Source organism: Eleutherodactylus coqui, chromosome 4 (assembly GCF_035609145.1).
Source record: "Eleutherodactylus coqui strain aEleCoq1 chromosome 4, aEleCoq1.hap1, whole genome shotgun sequence".
NCBI classification, from domain to species: domain Eukaryota; kingdom Metazoa; phylum Chordata; class Amphibia; order Anura; family Eleutherodactylidae; genus Eleutherodactylus; species Eleutherodactylus coqui.
The window spans coordinates 28,941,200-28,961,985 of record NC_089840.1 but is presented as its reverse complement, the minus strand read 5'-3'; the positions used below and the strand labels follow the sequence as shown (position 1 = coordinate 28,961,985).

Here is a 20,786-nt window from a genome sequence, read left to right as displayed (position 1 = left end):
GCTGGTACTATTATTACTGAGGCACGATTACTATTGGAGGCATTAAAGGGTGCTATTAGTGTTGGGACTACCAATGGGAGGTACTATTACTATTAGAGCCATTAAGGGAGGCACTTTTACCATTGGGGCCACTAAGGGGAGGTACAATTACTATTGGAGCCACTAAGGGGCACTACTGTTACTATTGAGGCAACTGCGAGGGGGCCCTATAATTATTGCAAGCACTATTACTAGTTGGGGCCACTGAAGAGGGCACTATTACTATTGAGGCCATTAAGGGGAGGTATTGTTACTTATAGTGCCAGTAAGAGAGCACTATTACTATTGTGACAACTAAGGGGATGGACTACTACTATTGGGATGACTAAGGAAGGCACTATTACTATTGAGATAATTTACAGGAGGTACTATTACTATTAGGACCTCTAGGAGGGATATTATTACCATTTGGGGCCACTAAGGGGAGGCACTATTAGTATTGGGACCAGTAAGGGGAGGTATTGTTACTATTGGGGTCACTAAGTGGAAGTACGGTTATTATTAGAGCCTCTAAGATAACACTATTACTATTGTGGCCATTAAGGGGAGGAACTATCACTATTAGGACAACTAAGGAAGGCACTTTTGATATTCAGTGACTGATAGAAGGCACTATTACTAATGAGGTCACTAAGAGGGGGGGGGGGGTTACTATTACTATTGGGCCACTGAGGTGGGCATTATTATTACTGGGAGTACTAGTACTAGTTGTGACAATTGTAAAGGGCACTATTACTATTATAGCCACTGGGGGGGGGGGGGCACTATTACTATTGTGGCCACTGGGTGGGCAGTATTACTAGTTGTGGCTACTGAGAGAGGCATTATTACTAGTTGGCACCACTGAGTGGGGCAATAGTTATTGGAAGCACTATTATTAGTTGTGGGGCACTATACATTTTTGCAGCCACACAGTCACCAGTACTCTGGTGCCTGATTATGGAGCCATCATCAGCTGGCAGCTTAGTACAAGGGGCATTAGAACACAGCTCTACAATATACGAATGGTGACAGTCAATTTTTAGGCGGAAACGGAGGTAAAAATCATATATTTTCATACGACACACCCCAAACCACACCCGTAAGCCATGCCCCTTTTACCTTGGCCAGTATTTTTTTGGTGGGTGGCAATCCTAATGATATTAGAAGTATTTCAGACTATATGTACAACCCAAAATATATTTCGGTAGACGTGAATTTATATTTCTGCCGTCATTTTCTGCATTTCTCTTGAGCATTTATTCCAGTTCCAATTATAAAATAGGAATAATTGAACCATCTGCCACTATTTACAGCATTCACACTTTATATATCACCTGTCTGCACACAACCTGGCATCGCTTCCTGATGGGAATCTAGAAGAAAGACGATTTGCCCTAACTGTATGTAAATGCTGCCCTATATTAGAAGGCGTTCACTAATTATTGCTCGGTTCCTATGGGACTCCTACAACAAAACTTTTCGAATACATCTGTAAGTGAGTGTATGATTGACGGCCTCGGAGTATTACAATTTTAAAGCTATGGGTCCCAATGAAATGTAACTCTGCTTTAAAAGTTTCTATGTGCCAGTCACAGCGCAGCCCGAGGCGCATTGTACCAGATGTACTACATATAACACTATCCAGACACTCTACGTAGAACTCTGTTTCTTGTGTTTTTCACATCCTAAACCCGTCCTGCTTTTTGTTGTGCGGTTATAGATTTTTCTTCTAGAAGAAACACATATTTAACATGATTATTTTTGTAGTATGTGGCATATAAGTGCCTCCTAGAGAAGTCATAAACAATGCTGTGACTATACACCGAACAATCACTGCATTAGGAACACCTACTCAATAACAGGTATGGCCACTAGAGATGAGCGAGCATACTCGTTAAGGCAATTTACTTGAGAGAGCATCACCTTTTTCGAGTACCTGCTGGTTCGTCCCTGAAGATTCGGGGGGGGTTCGGGGGCTGCCCCGGGGCGGCGGAGGGGAGCGGGGTAGAGAGTGAGATCTCTCCCTCACAATCCCCTCCGCAACCCCCCGCTCACCCCTGTGGCCCCCCTGAATGTTCAGGGACGAACCAGCAGGTACTCGAAAAAAGGCGATGCTCTCTCGAGTAAATCGCCTTAACGAGTATGCTCGCTCATCTCTAATGGCCACCTTTTTGGGCGATCACAGCTTCCAGACATCAGTGAACAGATTCCACAAGGTGGTGAACATCCACCATATTTACTTCGACCCATGCCCGTTGCTGCAGCTCCGACAGTTAGTGTACATTTTATGGATAAGTGGGAGCAAATCTCATAGCCCTTTCCAGCATATCTGAAACATGTTCATTGGGGTTACAGTCGGGTGAGTTTGGTGGCCAAGGCAGGGTGGAGAATTCATTGTCGTGTCCTTCCAATCATTCGCTTGTGATTTGAGATCAATGACATGGAAAGTTGTCCTGTTGAAAGACGTCCTGAAGATTTGGGTGCAGAAGGTCAGCTAAAAGGTCCTGTAGCATTTACCATTCAAGAAGTGAGGTATGATGGTCGTGCCAGAAAAACACTCTGCAGACCGTGACACTACCACAACCATCCTGTTGAACCTCAATGGTGCATCCGTGGGATAGAGCTTTATGCTGTTCACATCAGATGCAGACCTGATCATCTGTATGGCTCAGAAGGAATTTGGATTAATCACTCCAGATGGCCTTCTTTCATACGTACGAAGTCCACTGATATCTTTCTTAGACCTTTGTGAGGCTTTGTTGGTAACAATGGGAGATCCTCAGAGGTACCCTTGTAGGTCTTCGTCTACTGAACCACAAACAACGCAAGGCATGCTGCATGGTCATTGCGGAAATTTGTTCGTAGGAGACGTGCTACTTGATACTCGCTCTAGGATCAACCACATGTGGCCGACCGCTGTGTGATCTTCTGCTGGATGTCTGTCAATGGATCAACTAGTCTTGATACACTCTTGATACCGTGGATTCGGAACAACCAACAAGTGAGACTTCTAGAAATACTGGCACCACACCTCTGGGCACCAACAATCTGCAATCTGCCCTTGGTCAAGGTCACTCAAGACACCACATTTACCCCTGAGTGCCAAATGTTGCCTTCGGCTGCACAGAGGGGAGGTCAGAATGTTATCTAAAAGCAAATGTGAATGTTGAACCACATTACTGATCACAAGATATCACGTGCCAGCTGTTCTTATTGCAGTGATCACTTAGTGTATAACAGCACAAGGCAATGGGTTGAATGTAGAGATGAGCGAGCACGCTTGGTAAGGTCAGTTACGCGAGCGAGCATCGCTCATCTCGAGTAACTGCCTTCTCGTCCGAGCGTGCTCGGGGGGGGGGGGGCAGAGGGAGGCGGGGGAGAGCGGAGGGGAACGAGGAGGGGAGAGTGAAAGAGACCCCCCGCTAACCCCCGCTGCTCGCGGTGGCAGTTACTTAAGGTGAGCAATGCTCGCTCGAGTAACTGACCTTACCGAGCGTGCTCGCTCATCTCTAGTTGAATGCATTTATAGTTACTAGAATCGGAGTTGACTCCTAATAATGTTAGAATTTACGATAGGGGCTACTTTATACTTTCTAATACACACTATAGCTGATGCAGAACCTTTTGTTATAGAATGGGGAGCACTACATGTCAGTCAATCAATGGTTGGCATGACAGAACCTCCTACAAAAGTGATCTTTCCTCTCCGGCTTCTGCGGGAAGAGATAAGAAGTGACTACGTGGTGCTCCTCATTTCTCCTAACGTCAGGTTCTGTCAGTAGAATCTAAGATGAATATTCTTCACAGAAATGTACATTATATATCATGATTCTTCTCACGCTCTTACATCTTGATTAGACATTTCCCAGTAAGGTCTCTCTCCGTATGACATAACTTCCCACACTACGATGCCATAACTCCATGCATCACTTGCTGATGTGAATTTACGGTATGAAATGGCTTCCGGCGCTGTCCATCTTATCGGTATCTTGCCACCCTGTAAAGGTAAAAGCAATTTTTGAGTATCCATGAAATACAAGATTGTACAAGTCAGGCATTATATCTGATTCTGTAGTGGATATAACAATATGGCAGGACATCAGAAGGTGGAGTAAATGACGAAATACGGAAAACATAAAAGCTTTATTATGTCATTAGGTGAGATAGTACAGCTATTGTATACTTTAACTGGTTACCAAATATCTATGTGAGTAGGTGAGATAATACAAGTACTGCATACGATAAGTGGATACTATATATCTATGTCATCCGGTTAGATCTGCCTACAGGACTGTTCCTATTTTTGCGTGCTCCTCGCAGCCATGACTAATCCAACCAACTTCGTAAGACTGGTATTTCTATTATTTTATCCCCTTTATTGTCATACTGTTCTGTGTGTATATTATATGTTCCTTACTAGAGATGAGCGAACACGTTCGTCCCCGCCCCTTTTTCGCCCGAACACCGAACTTTGCGAACACTTCAGTGTTCGGGCGAAAAAGTTCGGGGGCCGCCGTGGCAGCGCGGGGGGGTGCGGCGGGGAGTGGGGGGGAGAGGGAGAGAGAGAGGGCTCCCCCCTGTTCCCCGCTACTGCCGCCCGCGCCGCCGCGCATCTCCCCGCCCCCCGGCGGCACCCGGACCTTTACGCGCGAACACTGCAGTGTTCGGCAAAGCCGGTGTCCGGGTGCGGATGTGTCCGTAACGGACACGTTCGCTCATCTTTATTCCTTACCCCTTTGTATATTATCCTTTTTGTATATTTTTTTTATATAAGCATTGCTACTAGAGATGAGCGAGTATACTCACTAAGGCACATTACTCGAGCGAGTAGTGCCTTACTCGAGTACCTGCCCGCTCGTCTCTAAAGATTCGGGGGCCGGCGGGGGGCGGGGAGCGGCGGGGGAGAGCAGGGAGGGACGGAGGGGAGATCTCTCTCTCCCTCTCTCCCCCCCCCCCCGCTCACCCCTGCTCACTCCCGCAACTCACCTGTCACCCGCGCCGGCAGCCGAATCTTTAGAGACGAGCGGGCAGGTACTCGAATAAGGCCCTACTCGCTCATCTCTAATTGCTACCTTTTTAGAATAAAGCCTTAAACTTTATTAGTCTGTCCTTGTGGCTCTCAAATGATCCATAGACCTCTGTCATTGTGTTTTGGATGCTGGAAACCAGAAACGTCCATAACCAGTCAGTGAGCAGAACTGATGTGGCTGACCTACCTGGCAGTAGATGGTCAGTGGTGGAAGCACAGTGTTTTGGGGCATGCAAGACCACGTCTGGGTGTGATTTATGCTCCATCTGGCACAGGTGCAGGATCCGGAGAGCCAGGAATAAGTCTACCCTGTGGTCTGCCCCTAGGTGCCGTATGCCACAGTTTGCTCTACTGGCTAACACAGTACCAAACATTTTTCTTTTTATCAGGTGAGATAACACAGGTAATCTAAACTATAAGTGGACACCATACTGTATATGTGTCACCAAGTCAGATAGCACAGGTGTCGTATACTTTAAAAGGACACCATGTATCTATGTCATCAGGTGAGATAACACAGGTACAGTACACAGGGTGCCACCCTGCTGGTTTCTCACCAGCCCAGCTGGTAATTTAGTCTAAAGCCCGCTGCTGGTATAGGCTGGTGCTGGTATAGGCTGGTGCTGGTATAGGCTGGTGCTGGTATAGGCTGGTGCTGGTATTTACTATTTAACAACTATATTAATGGCCAGTAAAAAACAATTCTTAGCTGAGAGCATCTCTGGTCGGACAGCAACCCAACAGTCTCTCTAGCTTCATTATTCACTATATCTCAAACTGTGACCCCTGACACCTCCCCCCTGAGTGTGTGACATGCAGGAACACAGACCCCGGGAGGAGTAGTCAGGGGTCACAGCTCTGATTACAGTGGCCGAACAGGTGATAAAGAGACAGGAAGAGTGAGTGACATACTAGATACTATGGAGTTGTTGCCCCATCACACGTTCAGGGTGTTGAGAGCACAAAGAGGCCCTATTACTGTTGGAGCCACAACTAGGGGCATTATTACCACTGTGGGCACTATTACTATTGGGGCCACTACTAAGGGCTCTATTACTATAAGGGCCACTGTTAGTATTAGGGCCACGACTGTGGGCACTATTACTACTGGGGCTACTGAAGGGGCAGAGTTACTATTGGAGCCACTAATAAGGGCACTATTACTATTGGGGCCACAACTGGGGGAATTATTACCACTGTGGGCACTGTTGAAAATTGGGGTCACTACTAAGGGCTCTATTACTATAGGGGCCACTATTAGTATTAGGGCCACTACTGTGGGCACTATTACTACTGGGGCTACTGAAGGGGCAGAGTTACTATTGGAGCCACTAATAAGGGCACTATTACTATTGGGGCCACAACTGGGGGCATTATTACTATTGGAGCCACTACTTTCGGCACATTTACTATTGGGGCCCCTACTGGGAGCACTATTACTATTGTAGTCAGTAATGGTGACACAATTACTTGAATAACAGAGGTAAAAACATACGTCATGATAAGCCACGCCCCTAACCACACCATTAAACCGCATTCCTATTTACCTTGGCCGCCATTTTTTGTGACAAAGGTGGCAACCATAACTGTGTAGTATAAATGGATGCCATATATATGTCTGTCAAGTGAGACAGTACAAATAGTGTATAGTCTAAAGGGATATATCTATATCACCAGGTGAGATAGAACAGGTACTGCATACTACCAATGGACACCATATATGTATGTCATCAGGTAGCGCAGAAACCCACACCTGTGTATACCTGCACACCTGTCGGCCTATTATGATGACGGATAGAAATATTACATAATGATGAATGACTATGCCCCCAGATACAATAGCCTCACCCAGGTGCCTCGTGCGGAGGGATATGTAACATCCTGATACAATGCACAGCCATGTCCTTGGATCACTAAAGGGATTACCAGGGATGACAGCTGTGATACCTCTATACTAATTGCACAGGATATAAGCAATGTGACCCTCCATCCGTCTTTTCCTGTAAGGTGACCTTATATATCGACATCGGTTGTTCTGGGCCAATTTGGGAAGTGCACTTTAGCGGAGAAATCGATCCTGTAAGTTATAATTAAACATTTCCTAATTAGGGATTGACAATGGTACTTGGTGGTGTCACCCTCTCTAGGCGCCGATCGACTCATCATAGGGATGTTGTCTTCATAGTTCTATCTGCTGAGGGAATCCAAGATGCTTTTATGGCGTTCACCATTCAGTAAAGATAACACGATCCCTCTCTGTATGAGCACATTACTGCGATACCAGGTGGAAATACGTTTTTCTATTTTTTTTACTACTTTTGCACAATAAGGGCTCCTACACACTTTCGTTTTTTTAACGCGATTGTCAATGGGACTTTCTAGTGTTAAAAACGCATCACAAGTTGGTGCGATTTTTGTGCGATGCGTTTTTAACATTAGAAAGTCCCATTGACAACCGCGTTAAAAAAACGCAGCGATATCGCAGCATTAAAAAAAACGCAAGTGGGTAGGAGCCCTCAAACAACACATTTTTAAAGACCGCATTCTAAGGCCCCCTGTCCACGGGCGTTGCGGAATCCTGTAGCGGATCTCCGCTGCCCGGGAGCAGGAGCCCGCAAACAAATCTCCACGGTCAGCCTAATCTGACAGATAGGCTGCCCACGTAGAATCGTGGCAATTCGCAGCATGCTGCAAATTGCCGGCCGCGAGCAGAGAATCGCTATGATTCTTCGCTCATAGACAGGGGGGGGGGGGGGGCTGCGCTTTCCATAGCGACGCTATGGAAAGCGTGCTTTGCGTTCCCTGCGGACGGATTATCGCCGCGGGGAATGCAATGCAAACCTGCCCGTTGACAGGTAGCCTAAGGGCTCCTGCTCACTTGCGTTTTTCTTGCACGTTTTTTTCCCGCGATTGTCAATGGGACTTTCTAATGTTCGCACAAAAATTGCAAAACATCAACTTGCGATGCGTTTTTAACATTAGAAAGTCCCATTGACAATCACGGGAAAAAAAACGCGCAAGAAAAACGCAAGTGAGCAGGAGCCCTGAGACTCATAAGATTTTTATTTTCCAGCAACATAGCTCTGTGAGGTCTTGCTTTTTGTGGGAAGAGTTGTAGTTTTTATTTGCTCCCTTTTTGGATACATGTGACTTTTGAATTGGTTTTATTGTGTTTTTTTTTAGAGACAAACAAAAGAAAAATAGCAATTCTGGCATTACTTTTCAAAATTATTTAATGGCATTCACCATGCACCATAAATAAAATATTGCCATTGTTTGGGTCGAATTTATGAATGTGATAATAGGTTTTAGGGGTTTGTACCCCACAGATCCACGGTACAGTGGACTTCATGATGTCCATAGACAATAGTAGGCACTAGAGATGAGCGAGCGTACTCGGAAAAGCACTACTCGCTCGAGTAATTGGCTTTATCCGAGTATCGCTGCGCTCGGGTCTGAAGATTCGGGTGCCGGCACGGAGCGGGGAGCTGCAGGGGAGAGGAACGGAGGGGAGATCTTTCTCTCCCTCTCTCCCGCCCGCTCTCCCCTGCTCCCCACTGCGACTCACCTGTCAGCCGCAGCGGCACCCGAATCTTCAGGGACGAGCACAGCGATACTCGGATAAAGTAAATTACTCGAGCGAGTAGTGCTTTTCCGAGTACGCTCGCTCATCTCTAGTAGGCACGTCTTTGTGTTCATGGGTTCTGTGCAAGGACTACTGAACACTCAGCATCCGTACAATGGGGCTAGTTGGGAATATAGAAACATGTAGCGAAGCTTTTAGCTATTAATGTTCCCATATTTTGGAGCCGTCGCCTCTTAGTATTTGGTGTTATTGAGGCTTGTGTAGAGCAGGAGTGAGAACAGAACGCGGACACCTGGTGCTCGTGTTTATTTTCCAGACCCCGGATCTGGAACGTAACACCTGGACCGTCTCCGGTGGGTTTTATTCCCCGGCCATGTTGTAAGTATTGATTTTAACTTGGATCGCATCAATGGGATTTGTTTGTGTGATTTGGAGCAGAAGAATGAGAGCGCTCGCTCGCCCGTCGTGGAGAGCGTCCAGCTATAAATCCAGAGCAGGACTGACTTGTTAGGAAATACAAAGTAACAACCGGCAGGTTTATAGAAGGCGTAGGACGGCATGCACCGCACGCCAGATCAACGCCATTAATCCGCCTCCGCACATGTGCTTTTGACATTCATACAAGGGCTGTCGTGTTTCTCAGCGTTCCCGAGCCAAATACCCCCTACTGAAGCAAATAACGTCAGAGTGCCCCCAAGGTATGATCCTGCCAATTAAAGGCGCTGCATTAGTACAGGAAATGGCGCCCGCCCCGGGGCTACACGCACCGCAGGTGAGGATCTAGTGAATAGCAAGCTCTGATGGCTGGACCTAATGCTACCAAATGAATACTGAGTTAAGTTCCTAAGTCCGGCTGCACACGGGCGTGCTTGCGGGCATATTGCTCTCACAAACTTTGTGTGCGCAATATGCAGTGAATGCAGACAGGAGCTGACTAGAGATGAGCGAGTATACTCGCTAAGGGTAATTACTCGAGCGAGCATTGCCCGTAGCGAGTACCTGCCCGCTCGGGAGCAAAGATTCGGCTGCTGGCGGCGGGCGGGGAGGAACGAAGAGGAGATCTCTCTCTCTCCCTCTCTCCCCCCCGCTCCCCCCTGCTCACTGCCGCAACTCACCTGTCACCGGCTCCGGCAGCCGAATCTTCTCTGCCGAGCGGGGAGATACTCGCTAAGGACAATGCTCGATTGAGCAATTGTCCTTAGCGAGTATACTCGCTCATCTCTAGAGCCGACCAATTGACTTCTATGGGAGAGTGTTGTGGGCATGTTCTGTAACCTGTTCAGGGAGAAGGAGGAGGTGAGCTGTGACCATCACCTATACACTTCAATGGGAGACTATTGTGGGCATGCTTTGTAAACTGTTCAGGGAGAAGGAGGAGGTGAGCTGTAACCATCACCTATAAACTGCTAAGGGAGAGTGTTGTTGAAATACTGCAGGGACATGTGCAGGGAGGGTGAGGAGGTGAGCTGTGACCATCACTTATTATGAATGGAGGATCCTGTGTTATTTATATATAGGTGTCACTTTCCAGTGTAATGCTGCCTGTGTTGATAATGAGATGATGGCTAAAAAGTTTTCTTTACAGAACAAGAAGTTTCAGACTATTAATAGGCTCAGCGATCAGTGTGAAAACTGCAGGATTTTAGGATTAATTCAGATATACATCGCAACAAGTGAAATAAAAGTAAAAAAAATCACAAAAAACTGTTAAAAAAAAAAAACACGTTTAACGTAAAGACCTGATTTTATACAGTAAGTCACAGTAGCCGGTATGGAGCGTAGTTGCACATGAACGAGGTTTCTTTTTTTCTTCTTGGGCCATTCAAGCTCCGCGCCATAGCGCAAGAGTTTGAGAACAATAGTGGGAACATAGATCCTGTCCTATCTTTCCCGCATGTAGTTAATGCTATATAGGGCAAGTTGTATATTTTCTCGCCCATACAATTAATGGGCGAGAATCCCGAAAGTGAAACCGAAACCACTGAAATCAATGGTTTCACTTTGTCCCGTTATGCAGCAGTAAATACCACGGCCGTGTAACGGGAGTAAAACACGCCCACGTGTTTAGGCCCTTAGTGGGTGATTGGTGATTTTGGTCCGTAAATACGGATGGACACAGGATATGCTGTTTTTTTTATCTTTTAGGTCTCCTTCACACGAACGTCATTTTAGCGCTCCGATGGCCACACTAAAAAATCATGGCTATCGGATTTTAAAATCAAATGAACCAAGAATAGCCGCGACCATGTCACAGCTATTTTTCGTGATTTTACATGGCTGGCTGCGGCGTCTTGCAATGCACCGATGCCGCAGCCCCGAAGTCCCTGGCAAAACAATGTAAACTACTTGAAATGCCTTTACTAGAGGTGCCTGGCATTGTTTAGCAGTGCTAGCCGCTGTTAAACTCCCTCCCACTCCCTTTGCTGGCCGTCTCGCATAGACTCCCACAGGAGACTATGGAGCCACCGGAGTTTTGCCGTCAAAAGGTAGGACACATTCTATCTTTTGACAGAAAGAAATATGGGCATTAACCCTTTCCAATCCAATGTCTGACGTCTGAAGACATTCTGATTGAAGGCTGTACAGCTCCGATGTCAGAAGATGTCCGGCAGGGTATTCTTACTGTATGTTACTGGCCGCTCTGTTGTCGGGGGGCCTCTCCAGCATGTCCCATACCGCAGAAATAGAAAGTTCCTTAGGAAATCCTGAATCCAAAATTGGATTGCAAAGGGTTAAAAAAATCTTTTGCGATGCGATTCTTTTAGGCGCGCCAAAAAAATTGTTTGTCTAAAAAAAAAACCATAGGACATCATCAGTTCTTTGGGACGCAATTGGTTGACGCGCCTACTCTGCGTTAAAATGACACTCATCTGAATACATCAATGCAAATCAATGGTGCAGAATACTGTCCGTACTACGTCTTTAAAAAAATACGGATATAAGGGCGCCCACCCACTGGCGATATTTTTTTCTTTGCGTTTTGCGTTTTTTCTGCAGAGCAATTAGAATTGAATGTACTCCTGTCCACTGGCGTTTTGCGTTGCGTTGCGTTTTTTAACATAGGAACTGTCAGTTGCATATGTGTCCTTATTTTTCTCCTAATGCACCCATGAAAGTCAATGGAAATTAATGGAAAAGCCGCGAAAACGCCGCGAAAACGCGGCGTTTTTCACGCACGAAAATCGCTAGCGCCAGTGGTGGGGGGGGGGGCCTTATACGGACAGAAAATACTCTCATGTGAATGGGCCCGAAGAGTGAGATCTGGGGCCTCCATGGACCTTCCTGCTTCATCCAGGACTGTGACAGTCCCCTGGCGGCACACAGGGAGGGGGCAAGGCTGGCGAAGGAGGACATGACTGATTTCTTTGCAGATTTCTTTTACATTTCTTGTACTTTTTGCGCCGCAGGGTGGAGGTCCTGTGATTATTATGTTCACCCCTGGAACTTTAATTCTGCCCTCTATGTAGTTAGATGCATAAGTAAATTATGACATGGGAAGAATATAGAGCGGATCAAAGACATTTTACTCACCCTCGTTGTATAAGCCGCCTCGGGGTCATCCTCCAGGACACGAGACAATCCAAAGTCAGAAACTTTGCACATCAGGTTAACATTTATGAGAATGTTCCTCGCCGCCAAGTCACGGTGGACATAACCCATGTCCGAGAGATACTTCATGCCAGATGCAATGCCGCGCAGCATACCCACCAGCTGGATGACTGTAAATTGAGCATCATGTTTCTGGAAAGGAATTTCAAGCACACAATTGAGATGCTAATTGGCCATTTAATTATTGCAAAGAGCTGGATATAAATTATCAATTACATTCCTGGTTATAATTACCACATATCTGGCAAACTTACTGGGATAATTGGACTCATTTAGCTGATATCAAGCTGCACATTGTTCTAATAAAGCCGCAGTAGACTCTGCCCTCTCTGGGCTTGGGCTGCAATAATCACTAAGCATCCACAAAGGGCAGAACAGCAGTACGGACAGGTCAAAGAGGCTAGTAAAGGACCAGCAGTATCTCTAATATACAGTGTATAGCCATTCATAGCTCACTTGTGAACACCATGCTGTATATACACTGAATAGGCACTTTATTAGAGACCCCCCACCTAGCAGCACATATTGCATCTCCTTTGGCCTTTAGAATAGCATCAATTTATCATGGCGTCCACCCATAGGTATCAGAAGACACAGTGTCTGCCAAGAAAACATTCCCCACACCCTTACTCCACCAGCTTGATGGAAAGGGGTCATCAATTCATGCTGCTTGTATCAAATTCTGACCTCCCATCAGCACGGGCAACAGAAATCTGGATTCGTCTGGCCAGGCGATATTTTTATGCTGCTTAATGATACAATATAGGTGCTAATTTGATAGCTGTGAACTCACCCTTCTGTTTCTCTTACATACAATGATAGTGGAACTGTGTGTCTGCTATTACAGCCCATCCACGATAAGGAATAATGAGTCATGTATTTGGACATATTAGTTAGAGCACTATTATTTTATTTGGCTGCTCTTGACTCGCAGCTCTTCTTGGTTAGAATGTTTCTTAATATCCCCCTCTGACCCCTTTCAGCAAAGAGTTGCTACCTATACCTAAACCATACAGCCAGCATTCATCTGCACCTGTACCCATACCTAAACCACACAGCCTGCAGTCATCTATACCTGTACCCATACCTGAACCATACAGCCTCCAGTCATCTGCACCTGTACCCATACCTAAACCATACAGCCTCCAGTCATCTGCACCTGTAACCATACCTAAACCATACAGCCTGCAGTCATCTATACCTGTACCCATACCTGAACCATACAGCCTCCAGCCATCTGTAACTGTACCCATACCTAAAACATACAGCCTCCAGTCATCTATACCTGTACCCATACCTAAACCATACAGCCTCCAGTCATCTGTACCCAAACCTAAACCATATAGCCGGCAGTCATCTATACCTGTACCCATATCTAAACCATACAGCCTCCAGTCATCTGTACCCATACCTAAACCATATAGCTTGCAGTCATCTGCACCTGTAACTGTACCTAGCCATACAGCCTGCAGTCATCTGTACCTGTACCCATACCTAAACCATACCAGCTACCTTGCTGTCGTCGGTAATACTTTTTCTTGAGTTAATTAGAGGATCACTAAAATTATCTTAGCAGGTTATTGGCTGAAATTCAGTGGAAATGGGGTTCTTGTGATTAAGTAAATTTTCATGGCAAGGAATGACTTTGCAATCCATCTGATCACTCTACAGAACCATCTAGAGTTAATGCAAATTGCAACTATAAAAACTGAAGCAGCAAACTGCTAAAACCAAAAGTTATGCCAGTCTCAAAAGTTTTGGCCATGGCTGCATATACCAAAGTATCAGTAGCCTTTGTATCCTATCGGCACACCTCTAGGTGGTATATGGCAACACTGATTTTTTTTCATTGCGTTATAAAGCCTCGTTGACTACACATTTTTAGATTTTCCCAGCCTACATTTCATAGTGTTCCCCTACTTACCCGGAGGAAGCTGTCCAGAGAGCCATTCTCCATGTATTCGGTCGCAATCATAACGGGTTTGCCTAGAAAGATTTACACAGGAATCACTTTATGTGCATTTAGCATCACTTTATAATAAATCCCATACAACTGGTAGATTTAAAGGGTTTTTCCCATAACTTGCTTTGTTGCCACTCTGTCCTTCCTGCTTGCTGCTGGACATGTGACTGTTGCAGCCAATCACTGGCTATAGAAGGTCACTGCTATGGCCAGTGATTGGCTGCAGCAGTCACGTGTCCTGGTCAGCAGTAACCAGAAAGGACAGAGTGGTTATGAAGCAAGTTGTAGGAAAACCCCTTTAAGGGAGAGTCCTCATTGTATGCTAGAAAGACCTTTTGTTCTCCACACAGTAGTTTTGCTTATCATGCCACGGCAGTATCACCCAACTGAATGCAGGATCATAGTGTAACAGATATACTAAGGGTAACAAAGTTGCAACGATAGGACGAAAAAACTTTTCTCCTTCTTCTCCTCCTTCTTCTCCTCCTCCTTCTCTTCCTCCTTCTCCTCCTCCTTCTCCTTCTCCTCCTCCTTCATAAACATTCCTCAAATTTAGCTACAAAATATTCCACTCTTTGAGTCAGGTTCATTTCGCTTCTTCTCTCCTCTCCACTGTTGGCTCCATCCTGGTTTCCATCTTGTATATAAAAACTGCATAGAGACGTAACCCAGGACTGAACTTGAGTGGTGATTATGTGGAACGGAGACCTCTTTGGTCACCGCCTCACCCAGTTTCTGTCCCTGCAAGTCTTTTACACTGGATAGAAAAGTGGTATCCTCTGCACTTTTTATCTACTATTATTGAGAAAACTCAAATAGTTGAACCCTGTTTCAGGTCAAGTTTAGCTAAAAGTTCAGTTTTGTGCGCAAACAAATCTCGGAAGGTTCTTCTCGGCTGAAGCTGCTCAAACTACCTTCTTCTCCTCCATCCTCAGTAAATGTATGTGCAATGTAAATAAATCTGATGATCGTTACCAGGAATAAGACCACACAAACACAGGGAGAACATACAACCTCCATGCAGATGTTGCTCTTGGTCAGATTTGAACCTAAAACCTCAGCACTGCAAGGCAACAATGCTCACGCCAAGCCAGCACCCTTGTTCCTCCTTCTCCTTCTTCTACCTCCTCCAGAGGAAGAGGAAGAAGTGCAGGGGTCCTAGGTTCAAATCTGACCAAGGACAATATTTGCATGGAGTTTGTGTGTTCTCCATGTGTTTATGTGGGTCTATCTCTCATAATAATAATAATCACCTTTATTTACTGTATATAGTGAATACATTTATTGTGGAGGAAGAGGAGGACAAGGAAGAGGAAGAAAAATGGTTGCTCGGTGGTTAGGATTATTGCCTTGCAGCACTGTGGTCCTAGGTTCAAATCTGATCAAGGACAACATTTACATGGCGTTTGTACGTATTCCCTATCACATTTATTGTGTAGAAGGAGAAGGAAGACAAGAAGGAGGAAGAACAAGCAGCAGCATGGTGGCTCAGTGGTTAGCAATATTGCCTTGTCAGCACTGGGGTCCCAGGTTCAAATTTAACCAAGAAGCACATCTCCATGGGTTTGTCCCTCATAATAATCACCTTAATGTAAATAACACATACATTTATCGAGAAGGAGAATAACTTTCAGGGCTCTTTTTTCACACTAGTTTTAGGAGTATTGGTGACATTTCAGTTTGGTTCAAATTAATTTGGTCTGAACTAACATTTTTTCCGAAAATCAGCGAACCGGCCGAACCGAACTTTTCAAAAGTTTGCCCATCGCTGCCATCTAGTTTAAGTGAGAGTTCACACACAGCGGATTTGCTGCCGAGTTTTGGCTGCAGTATGGGAACTGAAGTTACGCTACAATCTAGGGTTCAATGTTAGTGAAGGAGGTTTTAACAAACAGCAGAAAAATCCACAGTGAAAAACAGTCATCCTGCAAGTTTTGAAATCCACAGCATGCTCTGTTTGTGGGGGAAATGCTGTGGATTTTATTTCATTGCAATTATTGAATTCTGCAGTGAAAATCTGCACCGAAATCCCCATCCATACCCTAAAAGACTGATGGGTGGCAACAATGTGAGACGGAGACCAAAGTGGTTTCCGTCTCACATAATCACCTCTTTGGCTCTGTTCAGGTTTTGCGTAGCTTTCACCCCAACGCAGCTTTCTGCACAGGAGTCGGAAACGATGATGGATCCAGGATGGGGAGGAAAATAGGAGGAAGTGTGGAAAGAGCAATGTATAATCGCCCTCTTCTATTGGGACTTACTCTTTGTGACGACTCCTTCCAGCCGTATGATGTTGGGATGCTCGAACTGCCCCATGATGCTGGCTTCACTCAGGAAATCCCTCCTCTGCTTTTCTGTGTAACCAACTTTGAGTGTTTTAATGGCCACGCTGATTTCTTTTTTAGATGGAAGTTTCAGACGCCCGCTGCAAACTTCACCAAATTCTCCTACAGGAAGAGAGACATAGAGAAATTAGAGAGCAAACCAAGAAGGTGAACTCGAACATGGAACTCAAAGAGCGCAAACTGCAACATCTGGAGTAAATGTTGTAAGAACGCGCCAATGTCATAAAAATACCAAAAACGACATTGCATGATGGTAGATCTTATTCCTTATGGCACTACTAACCGCCCGCGAGAGGCCACTATGGCAATCCATGCCAATGAGGAAGTGGATGTGACTGTAGATCAGGGTTGTTGCTGTAGACATAGCCATGTGAATACGAAATGGACTTGGAGAAAACATGTAGACAAACATTCGTCGACCCAAGGTCAAACATACGGCAGAGTTGTGTGCTGGAGCCTACGCAGAAGCACACATAATCCCTGCAGTTCCATTCCATAGAGCCATAGGCACCCAATGTACTACTGTATGGTTCCAATCATACAGCACTGTGATACAAGCAATGCTTCAAAGCAAGAATGTCCCCATAATATGGCATCCAATGGAGCCTGCCATGATTTTTTTTTAATGGACAGGACTGAAAAAATCATCTTTCCCCCATATAAAATTGGAAGCCCACAGAGGTATAACAAAGTCCTATAGACTTCTATGGGTGCTGTATTATGGAAGGTGAGTCCTTAGGAATCGTATAATAAAGTTATCATTGCCTGCTTGCAGCTTCATTAAGCTTCTGTTAAGCTTGACCCTTCAGTGTTCTTATCACAGGGATCATCTAGCTTGTCCATCCAAACAGACCTCAGTGGCCAGACTGGGTGTTGGTCAATCTACCTAGTAGGGTCTTTGGGAACTCCTGGCCTTCACCTGTGACCTCTTCACTGATGGTTGGACTTGGCTGCAAGAGATCTGTCTCCTGGTGATGTCCGCAAAGCCATCACCAAATGACTGGAGTGCAGAGTTAGGTACTTGGCACTGGAGTAACAATAGGGGATGCGGTTGCACCCAGGCCCAGGAGCCTTACGGGGCCCAAAAGACCTCTCTTCTCCATGTAGGGAGCCTGGTACTATGAATAAGGCTATGAATAGCAATGCTATGGAGAGCGTTTACTGCGTTCCCTGCGGCTGGATTATCGCCACAGGGAACACAATTCAAACTCGCCCGTGGACAGGCACCCTTAAGCATTATAGTTGGAGGCCCTGTTACAGGTTTTGAATTGGGGCCCGAGAGCTTCAAGTTACGCCTCTGCATTAAGCAGTTAAGAGACGTTGGGGGGCCCCAAGATAAACTTTTGCATCCAGACCCATGAGCCTCTAGCTACGCCCCTGGTACTCGCTAAACTTATAGAGGGTAAAGCCTCTGACAAACTGGCGTATTTGGGTCCGTGTGCTCTCCATGTTAATTCAGCAATTTGAGTGGAGGCATCTGGGAGGCATCTTTCAACTCTATGGGAGATGCGTGGGCAGAAAGAGTCAAGCTGCGGAGACACAGTGCTAGAACAGGGCACTTGGTGAGTACGAAAGACGCTGCCCCGGACTCCCCATTCAATCCCCTTTGAGCCCCATAACTTAGTTTATGGGGCTGAACGGTGATGCCAGTGTCCCTTTAACTACAATATAACTATTACAGGACATCAGACATCCTGGAAGCATGCACACAGCATATTGTTTAACCCTTTCCAATCCAATTTGTATCCTGGTTTTCCTAGGAGGCTTACTCTTTTCCTGCCGTTATAAAACAGCGCTATCTGCTGGCTAAAGCCAGTACTGCATGAAGTGACAGTTGTATAGGCTCTGACTGCAGAGAGGCTGGCAATATACAGTATGAGAACCCCAACAGGCGTCTTCCAACATTGGAGCTGTACAGCCTTAAATCATTATGTCTTTAGACGTCAGACAGTGGATTGGAAAGGGTTAAATATAAATTCTCCACCGTTCTACAAAATCTAAATATCAGCGACAAAACCCAATAGCCCCGGTCAGCTGATGTAGCCATCTACAGACTAATAACTGAATAACTTTTGTCTTCCTGTCATTTCTAATTAGATCAAACAGGAAATCAGCGCTGGGTGATGGGAAAACATTACAGAAATTAATAGCCGCAGCACTGGGGCCGCGGCGGTACACATCCATGAGAATGGCGCATCGGCAGATGCAGCAGAGCTGAACTTATCAGATGTAGCGAAGTTCAGAATGAGGTTTATGATTTTACACACAATTGTAGGGAAATCTGTTATCACAAGGCCGGCGTCACACGGGCGAATGCATATTAGCGCAAGGGCATGAGCGTTTGCACGTAGTAAAAAAATACTTTTGTCTGAGCTGCAGTTAGCAGCATTTAGAGATATGCTTCACAGCAGCCATTCACACAATGGACAGGAGGGGACCTATTGACTTCTATGGAAGAGTGAGATAGGCATAATCTGTGACAGGTGCAGGGAGGAGCAGGAGGTGAGCTGTGTCCATCACCTATAGACTTCTATGGGAGAGTTTTGTGGGCATGCTCTGTGCAGGGAAGGGAAGGGGGAGGTGAGTTGTGACCGTCACCTATCGGCTTTCATAGAAGAATATTGTGGGCATGATCTGTGAAATGTGAACAGATCATTGTGCAGGGATGGTGAAGAGGTGAGCTGTGACCAGAACCTTTTAAGAGTAGAAAGAGTGTTGTGGGCATGCTCTGTGACCTCTGAAGTCAAGGGTAAGAGGTAAGCCATCATCTATTGACTTCTATGGAAGAGTGCTTTGGTATGCTCCGTTACCTGTGCAGAGGTCATCGTACAGGGAGGGGGAGGAGGTGAACTGTGATCACTATTAACTTCTATGAGAGAGTGTTGAGGGCATGCCTTGGAAGAGGTAAGCCATGACATCACCTATAGTGAATCATTTGTCATCTATGTATAAGTGTTACATCTTACTCCTGCCCATGATGATAATGAGATCACTGCTAAGAAGGGATTTCTACAAAACAGGAAGTTTCAGAATATAATTAGGCCTAGTGGTCGGTGTGAGAACTGCAAGGTTTTTGAATTTCTTTAAAGCGACCCTAGAATCCTGGAAAACAAAGATGTCCAGACCGCATCTCTGACCACCTGTGTATTGGTATGTATCCAAGACCTTATACGCTGATTTCATTGACCGGTAATGCCCACATGAGCAGCACTGGCCAGTCAGAGCAGCATGCAGGGTCTCAGACTACCCATAGATACCAATGCAGTGTGTATCAGGTAGTCGGAGAAGTGCTGCTCCCCTCTCTGTGCAGAACTGAAAAGTTGCTTTAAGTGCAGATGACATCGAAAATGTAATTAAAAAATCACCAACATTTCTTAAAAAAACATAAAAATTTGATTGGTACTAGAGATGAGCGAGTATACTCGCTAAGGCACATTACTCGAGCAAGTAGTGCCTTAGCCGAGTATCTCCTCGGGGGCGGGGAGCGGCAGGGGAGAGCGGGGAGGAACGGAGGGGAGATCTCTCTCTCCCTCCCCTCCCCGCTCTCCGCCGCCGCTCCCCGCCCCCCGCCGGCCCCCGAATCTTTAGAGACGAGTGGGGAGATACTCGACTAAGGCACTACTCGAGTAATGTGCCTTAGCGAATATACTCGCTCATCTCTAATTTGTACCATTTTTAATAACACATTCCCTTTAAATAACAAAGCCAGAACTCTATCGAGAACACCTAAAAGTGTTCGCCTTTTCCTCGCACAGTTCCTCATCGGCGCGCTACAATCTGCTCAGCCTTCGTATTTACGGTATATTTTCTACACATTATATTATTATGGGCTCATAAAATATAACTAGGAGGCACTAAAATCAATGCAGGACGGGGAGTTTTATAGAAAGCATTTCCAGATACAATTCCCCGAGTCAGAAATACATTCTATTAAATATGTTTTCCCAGCCGGCACGAGCAGGTATGTACTTTTAAAGGACCAGACCTCCAAATAATCAAAGCAACATACATACGCGGATCATAAAAGCGGGCAGCGGCGCCCTTTGTTGCCGGCCTGTTGGATGCATTGATAGAATATAATCCCCAACCTTCCTTACCAGCGACGGTTTAAAGGACCACAAAGACCAAAATGTAATATGCCTTATATAATAAATGATATATATATATATATGTGTGTGTAGTTTTATAATGGGGACTATTATTGCCCGTACAACCAGCCTCTCGTAAAACGAA

The 20,786-nt window shown here is 45.6% G+C and overlaps 1 protein-coding gene across 1 annotated transcript in view; it reads right to left on the bottom strand.

Moving 5' to 3' along the window:
* Positions 1–20,786, bottom strand: part of EPHA3 (EPH receptor A3) — a 375,419-nt gene that overhangs the window by 27,277 nt on the left and 327,356 nt on the right. Inside the window, exons 11-14 of the mRNA XM_066599150.1 lie at positions 16,470–16,655; positions 14,170–14,231; positions 12,168–12,377; positions 3,869–4,018 (exon numbers count right to left, since the gene is read on the bottom strand). Coding sequence (XP_066455247.1) covers positions 3,869–4,018; positions 12,168–12,377; positions 14,170–14,231; positions 16,470–16,655 — 608 coding nt within the window. The remainder of the gene's footprint in view (positions 1–3,868; positions 4,019–12,167; positions 12,378–14,169; positions 14,232–16,469; positions 16,656–20,786) is intronic.